This window comes from Pangasianodon hypophthalmus, chromosome 13 (assembly GCF_027358585.1).
Source record: "Pangasianodon hypophthalmus isolate fPanHyp1 chromosome 13, fPanHyp1.pri, whole genome shotgun sequence".
NCBI classification, from domain to species: domain Eukaryota; kingdom Metazoa; phylum Chordata; class Actinopteri; order Siluriformes; family Pangasiidae; genus Pangasianodon; species Pangasianodon hypophthalmus.
The window spans coordinates 1,495,764-1,508,593 of NC_069722.1; the positions used below are offsets into that span (position 1 = coordinate 1,495,764).

The 12,830-nt window shown below is 41.2% G+C and overlaps 1 protein-coding gene across 1 annotated transcript in view; it reads left to right on the forward strand.

Annotated features, from left to right (window-relative positions):
- kmt5c (lysine methyltransferase 5C) overlaps positions 1-12,405 on the forward strand; it is a 21,777-nt gene extending 9,372 nt beyond the window's left edge. Inside the window, exons 3-9 of the mRNA XM_053239395.1 lie at positions 657-822; positions 1,725-1,834; positions 1,971-2,134; positions 3,308-3,327; positions 3,503-3,639; positions 3,830-3,993; positions 4,216-12,405. Of these exons, the coding sequence (XP_053095370.1) occupies positions 657-822; positions 1,725-1,834; positions 1,971-2,134; positions 3,308-3,327; positions 3,503-3,639; positions 3,830-3,993; positions 4,216-9,797 (6,343 nt within the window). The 3' untranslated portion in view covers positions 9,798-12,405. The remainder of the gene's footprint in view (positions 1-656; positions 823-1,724; positions 1,835-1,970; positions 2,135-3,307; positions 3,328-3,502; positions 3,640-3,829; positions 3,994-4,215) is intronic.
- The last annotated feature ends 425 nt before the right edge of the window (positions 12,406-12,830 follow it).

Here is a 12,830-nt window from a genome sequence, read left to right on the forward strand (position 1 = left end):
CAAGCAAACAAACAAACACAAACAAGCAGACAAGCAAACAGACAAACAAACAAACAGACAAGCAAACAAACAAGCAAACAAACAAGCAAACAGACAAACAGACAAGCAAGCAAACAAACAAACACAAACAAGCAGACAAGCAAACAAACAGACAAGCAAACAAACAAACACAAGCAAACAAACAAGCAGACAAACAAACAAACAGACAAGCAAACAAACACAAGCAAACAAACAAGCAAACAGACAAACAAACAGACAAGCAAGCAAACAAACAAACACAAACAAGCAGACAAGCAAACAGACAAGCAAGCAAACAAACAAACACAAACAAGCAGACAAGCAAACAGACAAACAAACAAACAGACAAGCAAACAAACAAACACAAGCAAACAAACAAGCAGACAAGCAAACAAACAAACAAGCAAACAAACAAACAGACAAGCAAACAGACAAGCAAACTAAATAACTAAATAAATGTTTTTTAATTAAAATTAAAATTTTTTTCCAGTTTAGGCCACGCCCACTTAAGGTCTGATTATAGACATGGATATTTTTGTTTCCTTGGAGCTGAACAGTGATGTCGAGGTTGTGTATGTGTGCGTGTGCGTGTGTGTGTGTGCGTATGTGCGTGTGTGTGTGTGTGTGTGTGTGATCAGTCCTCTGCCAGAGATCCGGCGGTGGAGCTACCTGCGGGAGACGCTGCTGCGCTTCAAGCGCACTCGGGACTTCCAGGCCACGTTCGACGCCCTGCTGGAGGGCGAGTGGACGAGCGAGTACTTCCGAGACCTCGGCTCGCACCGGCAGGAGCTGCTGCGGCAACACGTGAGTATAAAACCCTGCCGTTTTCTGCGTGACTCGTATTACAGCGTTTTTTTTTTTCCTTTCTGTTGTTGAGTAAATAAAAGCGACGCCTGTGTCTGTGAGGCCGCGGGGAATTCTGAGCGACGAGGGGATTGTCACAGGGATCGTCACTGTCTCTACACTTTTCCTCTTTTTAGTCTTCAATATGTTTTTTTTTTTTTTCAATATTTTTTTTTTATATGAAGCTCACCACTTTTTTTTTTTTTTTTTTTTTTTTAAATACACAAGAAGATGCTAACTTTATTTACGTCAATAATCAAGTTTTTAATTCCGTTTAATGATTCTATTAAAGTACATTTTTTAAAGCATTTAAAGTATAAAATGTGAAATGTGGTAAATGATCACCTTTATAAAAATAATAATATAAATAAAATGGATAAATCAAATGAATTAATAAAATAATATAAAATAAAGAAATGATAAAAAAAATACATCAAAAAATAAATCAAATTAAATAAATAAATCAAATGAATAAATAAAATGTTTTAAAGTTAAAAATCTTTTCTTTTCAGTGTTAAATACTCTATTTTTGTGGAAGTTAAATTTTTTAAACATTTTTTAATGTTTTTTTTTTTTTGCAGGTTAATTACAGGTAATTGGTGTTGCAATTTATTTGTATTTTTAAATTTTTTTATTTTGATATTTATTATATTTATTATCAGCTTGCGTTCGTAAAGTGCAGTTTAAAGGACAGGCTTAAAAGATTATTATAAAAATAATAGTAATAAAGATTTTTAATTACCTTTTTATTTATATCTATTTGATTTATTTATATACAGTTGATGGATGTTGTTGGATGCTTTTTTTTTTTTTAAATTTATGCTTCTATATTTTTATTTTTTAAATGTCTCCCTCCTCTGTAGATGTACCGCTATCTCACTGCCTTCCTATTGGACAGCGGAGTCCAGATCGAGTCATGTGACCGCTATTCTTCAGAGACCAATGGAGCCAAAATCACAGCAACTAGAAACTGGTGAGAATTTCAGTAATAAATACACACACGCTGACTCACTCGGAGTGTTTGCTGACCGGGCGGCTCGCTGATCTCTCTCTCACTGTGTGTGTGTGTGTGTGTGTGTGTGTGTGTGTGTGTGTGTGTGATGGTGAAGGTCGGTCGGAGAGCGGGTGGAGGTGCTGCAGGGCTGTATAGCTGAGCTGAGTCCCGCTGACAGCGCCGTGCTCAGGACCGGCGTGAACGATTTCAGCGTGATGTACTCGACACGTAAGCAGTGCGCTCAGCTCTGGCTCGGCCCGGCCGCCTTCATTAACCACGGTGAGCAGCTATAAACGAGCTATTAATGAGCTACAAATGAGTTATAAATGAGCTATAAACGAGCTATAAATGAGCTATAAACAAGCTACAAATACAAGCTACAAATGAGCTATAAACAAGCTACAGTACAAGCTACAAAGAGCTACAATAAGAGCTACAGAGGAGCTATAAATGAGCTACAGTGTGAGCTACAGACGAGCTATAAATGAGCTATAAATGAGCTACAGACGAGCTATAAATGAGCTATAAACGAGCTATAAACAAGCTACAATACAAGCTATAAATGAGCTACAATTGAGCTATAAACGAGCTATAAATGAGCTACAATACGAGCTATAAATGAGCTATAAATGAGCTATAAATGAGCTACAATACGAGCTATAAATGAGCTATAAATGAGCTATAAATGAGCTACAATACGAGCTATAAATGAGCTATAAATGAGCTATAAATGAGCTACAATACAAGCTATAAATGAGCTATAAACGAGCTATAAATGAGCTACAATACGAGCTATAAATGAGCTATAAATGAGCTACAATACGAGCTATAAATGAGCTATAAACGAGCTATAAATGAGCTACAATACGAGCTACAGTACAAGCTACAAACGAGCTACAATACAAACTATAAATGAGCTACAATACGAGCTACAGACGAGTTATAAACAAGCTACAATACAAGCTATAAACGAGCTACAAACTCGTTCCCTCACTCACACAAGACAAAAAAGAAAAAACGCAGCTTGTCACATTACCGAGAAAAGCGTAAACTCCTCTGTCCTGAAGATTAAAGTTACAGCTTTACCTCTGACACTGGAGACTCCTTCCATAGACGTTATTAAATAAACATTATTAATGTTAAATAAACATATTATATATAATATAATATAATATAATATTTATAATGTGACACGTCCGTCGTACAAGTCCCTGTGAATGAGCTGTTACTATAGAAACGATAACATATTAGAACGAGTGCCTTATTATTATTATTATTATTATTATTATTATTATAAACCTGTGATTGATTTGCAGCTGCACTACTGTCAGCGCTGCTGTTATGGAAAACTAATCAACACCTCCTGACCAATCAGAATTCAACACCGCTGTGATATAATGTTAATCGTTGTGTTAATTTATTAATTCTTTGTTCTCCGTCTCTTGTTTGTAGACTGCAGGCCGAACTGTAAGGTAAGATACCGAATGTTTATTCCTTTCCGTGTCTGATTTATTTATTTATTTATTTTTAATTCTTTCATCTTGCATTTGATGTATGAATATTATTTATTAATATTTTCTTTTTAAAATGTCTTCTTCATAATATTCACACAACCTAAACAGTAAAAACCTTCTGTTTTTGTGTCAGTTCGTGCCTGGGGATAAGAACGGAGCGTGCGTGAAGGTTGTCCGTCCCATCTCACCCGGGGAGGAGATCACCTGTTACTATGGCGACAGCTTTTTTGGGGAAGACAATGAGATGTGTGAATGTTGCACCTGTGAGAGGTGAGGGAGTCCCGGATGGGCGTCGCTTTCAGAGCCGTCTGTGCCGTGTGCTTCGGTGTTCATGTACCATGAGTTTATTCTGTGTGTGTTTCTTTCCTACCTGAATTATTTATTTATTCAGTAATAAGTGCAATAAGATTTTAAACCGTTTAAATCAGATTAATTTCTTTGTCGACTTTTACTTCTTCAGGAGAGGAAAAGGGTTTTTCCGGCACAGGCTGGCCGCGCTGCAGGAGTGGGAACACTCGAACGATCCGCTAGGCCAGAAGTACAGATTCAGAGAGACGGATTTGCGGCTCAACCGGGAGAAAGGGAACAGCACTCCGAGTCCATTCCTCCCGGTATCTAACCCAGGTAGCTCATCCCGACTTATATCACTTTTTCTATCACATTCCCGGTGATTAAAAGTGAATTTTGTGGAGTGAAGTCTCTCCGTAATTTTGACACTATTTCCTACGACGGTATAATTTCAAAATCTCCTGTTGTTCTTTTAGTATTCAGTGTTTTTATTTTTTTACTCCCCTGCTCTCTTCTCTCTCTCTCTCTCTCTCTCTTTCTCTTTCTCTCGTCTCTCAGCCTGCTCTGTGAAGAATTCCCAGCAGACGAAGAGAAACGCCCCTACAGTGAGCAGCAGGACGACAAAGACCAAGAGGTGGAAAAGGGAGGAGCGGATCAAACAGGCTGAGAAGACGCAACACAACCACTTCATATCATCGCTGTCTCATTTCAACCTGAAGGACTCGAGCGTGTGCCTGTACAGTCACAGCGTGGACTTCCTCCTAAGCTGCAGGGATCCCGCCAGCAACGAACGAGCGCTTCTGTACACGATCGAGAGCGTGAGACCAAGATTGGAGAGTCGGGACTCGGACGTTCTCGGCCCTCCGTCTCCCGACGACGTCGGACTAATCAGAGGTGAGGAAGCACGAGACATCTCTAACGACGTATCGAGTAACACTGACGAATTGAACTTAAAACCCTTCACGTTAAGCTCGGTTTCGAGCGCCGGTCATAGAGACCCCGCAAACGCTAAAGGACAGGAGGCGGAAACCGCCGCCCCTGCCGCCGCCGTCAGAGTCGTACATCAGATGGCCATTTCTTCACGGACCAGGAATATGCTTCGCACCCGACTCAGATGCTCTGGAGCTTTTGATCGAGGTAAACTCTCTCGTTTGAATAAAAAGGCGGTCAAAATGATACGCCGGACTTCTAAGCTGCGCGCAGGCGCTAGACCTCACGGCCGGTGTAGGAGAGGTGCTGTCAGAAAAGGCGGTCCGCGTAAACAAAGGTCACGCTTCAACAAAACCCGACGAGAAACAAACAGCAAGTCATCTCCAGCGATCACAGAGGAGAAGCAGCAGGGCAGCTTTGGGGATTCTCACAAGGCCACGGCTGACGGCGAGGAGCGCATCACTGTCTCCGGCGCTGCTAGGGAAGGGGATTCGAGCTCCCCAAATGCTTCAGGGATCTCCGGGGAGCTGCAGAAAAAACACATCCCTTCTGTCGTTTCTGGCACGATCAATGTTACCACATCCTCGACTCCTTTTTCCTCCGCTCACTCGCCACTTCCACTACCTCCTCCTCCTCCTCCTCCTTTAGCTTCTTCATCTTCTTCATCCTCTTCTCTTCCTTCAGGGTTGAAGCGTTACGTAAAAGTCAGTCTGGTCAGAGTGTCGATCCCAGGAGAGCGAGCAGCTGTTAAGGCAGATCAGGAAAGAGCATACAGCGGAGAAAACGCACATCCTACATCTCCGGCAGCTGTAGAGAAGCAGATCTCAAAGTGCAAACGAAGCAAAGGTATCTCGAGACTCGGTGTTAAGAAAGGGGTGAGGGAGATGTACTTTACTCCGAGTGCAGACAGCTTTTTAAAGGTGACGTGTGACATAGAAAGTAGCGGGAATGCCGTAGCACAACCTGTTGCACAGCTGACACATAAGGGTAGCAAGAGAAATAACGAAGAAATAGAGGAAATAGAGACGATGAAAGAAAATAACAGTAACAGTAAGAGAGACAATATGGCTTCTGATTCTGTATGTGTTGAGAAATCTTTGTTAGAGAACAGCGAAGTAGTGACTCATTTAAGGAAAAGAGGACAAGTGCCAAAAGGTCAAACAAAACTGAGTGAAACAAATATAGCTGAAGAAAAGGATGAGGAAAAGCGTAAAGGTGACGTAACTAAGCAAAATGAAGATACTGTACAAAAGAAATCAGATTTGTTGCGTTTTGGAAGCAAAACTATCGTCATAAAAGAGGCAAAAGTCCTTCTGTCTGATATTTTAAAAAGCTTGAGCAGTGAATTGGTTAGTCAAGGGCTGGACGGTAAAGCGTATCACAGCGTAGTCAGGAATTCTTCGCGACACGGTGAGTCAGAATCGATTAAAAGGTTGATATCCCTTACTAACATCCCAAAAGTGAATTTTGAGCCTCTGAAAAAGAGCCCCGCGATTGCGAGAGTAACCCACGTGGCTCAGCGTAGCGCACAGATTTCACAAGACCATCATGGCGCAAAAGTGGCAAAAAAAAAAGATCCAGAAATTATTCCAATGTCCTCCGAGTCTCTCTCCCCTCTAAAAGGCAGCCTGGATCACAATTCCCAGAGCAGCATCCCGCTAAAGAAACGCGTCTTTCGAGAATCCCTCGAAACCGATCCAGATCAAGACGCAAGCGTGACTACAACTACAACGGAGTCTCCGTGTCCCAGTAAAAGTCTGGAGACCAGGACGGAAAGTCTGTTACCCGCGTCTCAAGGGAGCGAGACCTTTGATAACGGAGCTCAGAACTTAACTTTACAGTCGAGCTCTTCTTTCAGAGATGAAGGAGTAGGATCAAAAAAGGGCAGGCTGTGTAAATCCTTAGTGGCTAAAAAGCTACGACAAAGAAAATGTTTTCGAACTGCTCAGGCTAGACCTGGAGCTCCAAATAGGATGTTCAGAGAAAGAGGTAGTACAGGTAACGCATTGGCAGCGAAGACACCTGAAATTAGAGTAAATATGAATAGAAAATGCAAAATGAAATCTGAGCTAGGAGCCAGAGTGGAGCGAATCGATGCAGGGAGAAAAATAAACGAGGACGTAAGAGAGGCTGGACAAAATTTAGCAATGGAGACGCAGAAAAACGCAAAAGCCGAAGCGGACGCCTTGTCCGCTTCGGAATCTTCATTTAACACGGAAGATGAGCAGAATATTAATTTTAGAATACGTCTGAAAAGGAAGAGGGGGAAGGAGTGGGAAATGGAGAGTGAAATCAAGGGGGAAAGTGCTGTGGTTGAAACACAGAGTTCGGAAACACGCTCCGATGTCATTGACCCCTTTAAAGCTATTTTGGATTCTGTCGCGATCTTAAACTTGGAAATGGAGCGGATTCGAGGCCACGGCGAAGCGGACAAGAGCGTCGGCCTGGAGCAAGCCACTAAAGCTGTTCAAGACGTCTTAGAACATTGCCAAAAAGAAAGTACTTTCAAATCCAGGAAAAGGCGTAAAAAGATATCTGGTGCTAGCATCAACAGCGAAAAGCATGCTAAAGGACAAGAAGTCTCTGTTCATAGTAAAATGGAGTTTCCTGAGGTGCTAGAACAACAGAGTCAGTTTGTAAGACATCTCAAAGTTGAAGCTGATAATATGGACATCAAACCGTTGCCTCTGCTTCGGTTGCGACGCCGGGCCGAGGGCAGATGGGAGGTGGACGGCGAGGAAGCTCACGCACAAGACGGAAACACGGGACCGGGAAATTCTGTGCTAAGGGACTCCCGGATTCTGTCCTGCTTTTTTCCTGAGAGGATGCCGACGGGAGAGATGGCGTTCAGCAGAGTCAAAGAGGAAAACCTGTCTCCGTGCCAGCACCGGACTGCAGCTAGCAAGTGCGACAGGATTAGAGAGCTCTCTAAAGGTGCGGTCACTTCAGAGCCTTCGCTACTCTCCCTTTCACCCTTATCTCTGAACTCTCCGTATCACGAAGGACTAACGGAAATATCCCATCTCGCAAGAGTCAAAGAAACGTTTGCGCCAGAAAGAGTCGAGAATCTGGAGAGCGCGGAGTTGGGCGAGGTTTGCTTAAGTCACAACTTGCTTCAGATCAACAAAAGCCTCTCGAAACTTCAAGCCATGAGCCAACAGCAGCCATCATGTGCACCTGTTAACATCAGTGCGACTACCTCCTGTCAGATTCAGTCGAAACCGTTGTCTCCTCCCTCCTCCCCTTTCACCACTGAATGCACCTTTTCAAACTATTCAGAAGACATTTTAGATTTTCACTGCTTGAACCTCGACGGCTACGATCAAACGCACGCACAAAGCGGCCTCCAAAATACACTGACGGACTACTGCTCCGGCGAACCTCATAACACCGGATCTTTTAGTAGCCCCTTCTCTCAAAGCCCAGCGGACGGATGGAACCCAGAGACCCCTTACCTCGGCTCTCCGAGCCCGGGGAGTAGCTTTAGTACTCCAGAAGACTTGAGTTTTCCCGATCTTGGGCTTACGCGATACGACACGCCATCGTTAAACAGCGAGTTCTCTTCCAAAGACAAAGCATTCTGTCCCGTGACGATGGGTTCGGCCGCCGTCAGAGATTCGGAAAGGAACGTGTTTTTTTCTGATAGTACGTCGACAAAGCGCAACGTGATCTTTCAGTCCAGGGAAGATTCTGCGACGCCCCTGATTTGTGTGGCAGATAAAACATTAGGCAACCAGAGAGACTTAATAATATTTAACACATCCTTAAACGCTAAGCAGACCGTCCCTTCTGTGGCTTGCTCCCAGTCTCAGGATAAAATACATTTCCTTGACAGCTCAAGGAGTCTGTCGGCGCAGTCGGACTTCGCTAAAATTCAACCTAAGGACAAAAATAACGAGCCGCTCAACTTCGTTAGCTCGATTAATAAATCCCAGCCTTCCGTCTTGAGTCAGTCTGGGCCAGGTTTATACAATGCTGGATTACAGAGCAACCCTGTTAAACCCTTCCACTCGCTTCATACAGGAAGCAAAACCACCTCATGCTCGGAGTTACCAGGGCCTCTTAACCTTGGCAGTACGGTTTTCCGTGGCTATGAAAAGAAGCCTACGGTTTTCCAGAACTACAGCAGTTTGGTGAAAATTGAAGGAGGAGGATACGGTCAGAACGTTTGCAAAGGTTCTTCAGTAGGTGACTCTAAACTCTCTTTGAAACCTCACGGCAGCAAGTCTGAACTTCCCGACCCCGTTCCAGGGCCATCGAGTTTACGCAACCACAAGGATTTATCCTCCGAGTGTTCTCAGAGTGCATATATGAGATACTCTGAAACCTCAAGAAGAGATACAAAGACTGTTCCACCAAACAAAGGACTGTCTAAAGCACACCCGCAGAGCGATCGGGTTTACCCCGTTTACTTTCTCAGCTCTAGCAAAACCGCAGCAAACGCCATTAAGAGCATGCCTATCGAAAAGCCTCAGAACGTAAGGGTTGGGAGTTCCGTCAATCCTGACATTCCTTCTACATTTTTTCATAGCGCTCAGAGTCACAGCATACTTAACAGCAAAAACCTAAGACAGGATAAACCCCATGCCGTCGTAGCCCCAAGTCAGAGCTCTCAAGTCTCGGTTCCGCTTGACAGAAATCAGCTCTGTTTCTCACACTGTGATCCTTTAGACGTCTCCTTCAGCTCTTCGCTGTCCTCCGCCGTTTCCCAGCACAGCAGTCCGCAAGTGAGCTACAGAGATTCCGTCGGTCAGGAAGCTCCAGCGACCAAACCTCAGCCGTCCTCCTTCGTGTGCAATCAATCCGCTCACCCGTCTTACGTCGTGAACTTCACCGGTGATCACTCGGTCACGCTGAACTACAACGACGGCGGGGAATGTTTGAATTATTCTTCGTCGGTGCCCACGAATTACACTTACCATTGCCTCATGGAGCCTTCCGGAACCCAGGGGAGGCTTATCGTAGAACCGTGCGGTCCGTCGACCATCACGCATTCTCCTTCTATGGGCAGCTTCGCCGGCCCTAAAGGCATGGCGGAGACGAGCAAGGACTCTCAGCAGCACGGGCAGTCCGGATGCCATCCGGTCATTTCCCATCACTTCCCGTCGTCTCACTCGCAAAGCGCCTCTCTGACGGACCGCAAGCCCAAGAGACTGCGGCTGGTAGTTACTGACGGTACAGTAGATCTGGACCTGCAGTACACAGACTGACGGTTGCTAAATCGCTATTTATTAACGACAATGCAAATATGTTGTTTATATGTAAAAAAAAAAAAAGAAAAGACGTACTTTTAAAAGTTGTGCTTAGCATTTATGATTTACGATAAGCTTTTTTTTTTTTTTTTTTGTGTAAAAGAAAAACAATTTACACAAATATTTAAAACTTATTTCATTGTCACCCATGATGAATTCATTGTGTAGTATATTTATGTATAAACTGTAGCAGTTTTCACATCGTAGTTCCAATCGGCCACATGATGGAGACGTTATTCTGTCTTGTGGATCTAACTTTTTTTTATTTCATACTCGTGTGTTTTAAACGGAGACGTTTAGGGCCTACAGGTTAACCACGTTTTTTTTGCGATGAACATGCACGATATGTTAGAGTGGCTCTGTTTGTGGAGGACCAAGACAGGGAGCATGCGCTGTATTTTTTATTTCTTTATTTTTATTTTATTTTTTTTAAGTTCTCATTTTCCTGCCAGGACTTTTTTTAAAATGCTGCTTTCACACTTGTCTTTTCTTTTTTTTTTTTTTCCCTCCCTGCCTGAAGCGCACACCGTAACTGTAAACATCGCAGAATTCAGCCTCGTGCGTTCTCTCTTATTATTAGTATCAGTAAAAGAAAAGAAATAAAGATCAGCGTAACTTTAGGAACGTCAAAGTCGTCTGTCTTTGTCTTCGAGAATCAAGAGAGTTTGAGTTACATCACGTACGAGTGAACGTCCTAAAACATTATAACTTTGGAATGTCAGAGATATAAACATTTTGTTGTAAATCTCATCATATTTTCTCACGGATTCAGTCATAAGGCTCGTCTTTTTTCTTCAGCACTTTGGTCAGGAGGTTAAAAAAAAAGAAAGAAAGAAAACAAAAAGCACTTGACGTCACTCGGCACTTTTCTGAAAAGGAAAGTGAACTTCGGAAGGGCCGCTCTGACCGAAAAACGTAGATGGAAGCAAAAAACGTAGATGGAAGCGTAAAATGCGCTCTGATATTTGAAAAGTACAAAAAAAAAAAAAAACAATCGAGTGTGAAAGCAGACACAAATTAAACCTGGTCTAAACTTTTCAATTACGAACTCGCACATCAGGCGTACAAGCCGGTCTAAAATCTGGGTGGAGAAAAGAGGAAAAAAAAACCAACAACGACAAAAAAAAAAAAAACAAAACTCAATCCTCGTCTGGAAATTTTGCTGGTTTTAGCACAATATATAATTTTTAATTTTTTTTTTACAAACGATGAATTTAACTATCGACGTCGGAACATCTCGCTAACGGTGTCCTGTGTCGTTAAGTGTTACGCTTAACATTTCATTTGCGAAAATTCTCCCTCCCGTTCAGGTCGAAGCATCGTTACTATAATACTATTATTTATTCACAAATACGTAAAATAAACACCTTTTCGTGTTGGGAAGCGTGCAGGCTCGTCGATCACTCGCCACCCGAACACAAACACGCTTCATACTTTAATTCTTTGTAGTAGTTTGGACAGTATTTATGCTGGATACATTCTTGAATTTTTTTATTTTTTTTTTTTATCGCAATATTGATGGTACCTCGCGAGAGATGGACGGAAAGGTAGAAATGTCTTCGTAACACGTCGCCACTCGTACACGGTTGTAAAAGGTGAAAACGTCCGCATGGGTGTGTTGAAAACACTGATCTGGGATCAGGCTGTTTTTAAACCAGGGCGCTCGACACTACTTTTTTTAATTTTAATTTTTTTTTTTTGTTGAAAACTTACGTTTGCATGCTGTGTATGGTATTTAACCTCCTGTGTGTTAGAGACTGGAAGGCATAAATATTTGTGAAGTTACACATTTTCTACACATTTCCGATTTTGACATGAAACCGATGTTTGTGTGGTCGTGTTCAACGTTTTTTTTTTTTTTTCTTTTTCTTTTTTTTTTTCAGTGTACAAAAAAAAGGCCAATATGATATTTATATTTATTTCAATATGCTCCACACATGGTGCTTTAATATAACTTAATGTTTCAATTGTACTGTATACAAAATGTTTTTGTTTGTTTGTTTATTTTGTTTTGTTTTTCCCTCCTAAATATCTAGGACGTCAATGATTTAAACACGTAAATTTTTTTTTTTTTTTTTTTTTTTTTTGCTCTATATGTCTCTACTGAATATCTTCTTTTTAGGAAGTTTGTAAGTAACAAGGTTAGATTGTCTTAATTACTATTCCACTGTAAAGACATGAAAATGATATAAATAAAATGTTTGTCACATAATCTTTTAAAACGCAGTCTAAGTGACATTTTTTTATTGCTGTTTATTTATTTGTTTATTTGTTTGTTTGTTTGTTTGCCGGGTTTCAGTTATCCACACCATTTTGGATGTCATGTTAAGAGATTTCTTAAGAAAATATACGATTAAAAAAACAAACAAACAAACATATACTTCAGCGATTTGCCAAAGATTGCAATGTTTAATTTATTACTCAACAACAAATTGTGCTTTTTTACCATTTATTGTTACCTTCAATGTTGTGGAACGTTCCTGTTCTCACGTCTTAACGTCTTTACAAATCTCTTTATAAACGTTCTACATAAAATCCCAAATTTATTAAAAACAAACAAACAAACTTTTGTATCAGACGTCGCTGAATGTTGCAGCATTTTTAAAGTTTTTTTTCTTTCTTTCCTCGACGTCCAAATTTAGCTGCATCATGCGTCAGTCGTAAACTATGTACATTTTTTTTTACGCTCTTTTCTCGTTATTTTTTTGTTTCAAAATGATATTTTCTATAATTTTGATCTTTAGTTTATACTCTAAAACAAATATTTTAGCCCTGAACATTAACGATTTTTGTTTGTTATATATTTAGAATAAGTGAAAATTCACAACATGCAATTTTTACATTTTTAAATAATAAAAACCATCTAATGAATATATTTTAAAAAATATAATTTATGCATGAATATATTACAGGATATAATTTCTGCACACAGTGTTATTAGCAAAAATAAACCTAAATGTGAGAGTAAAATTTATTTTATTTAAAATCTGG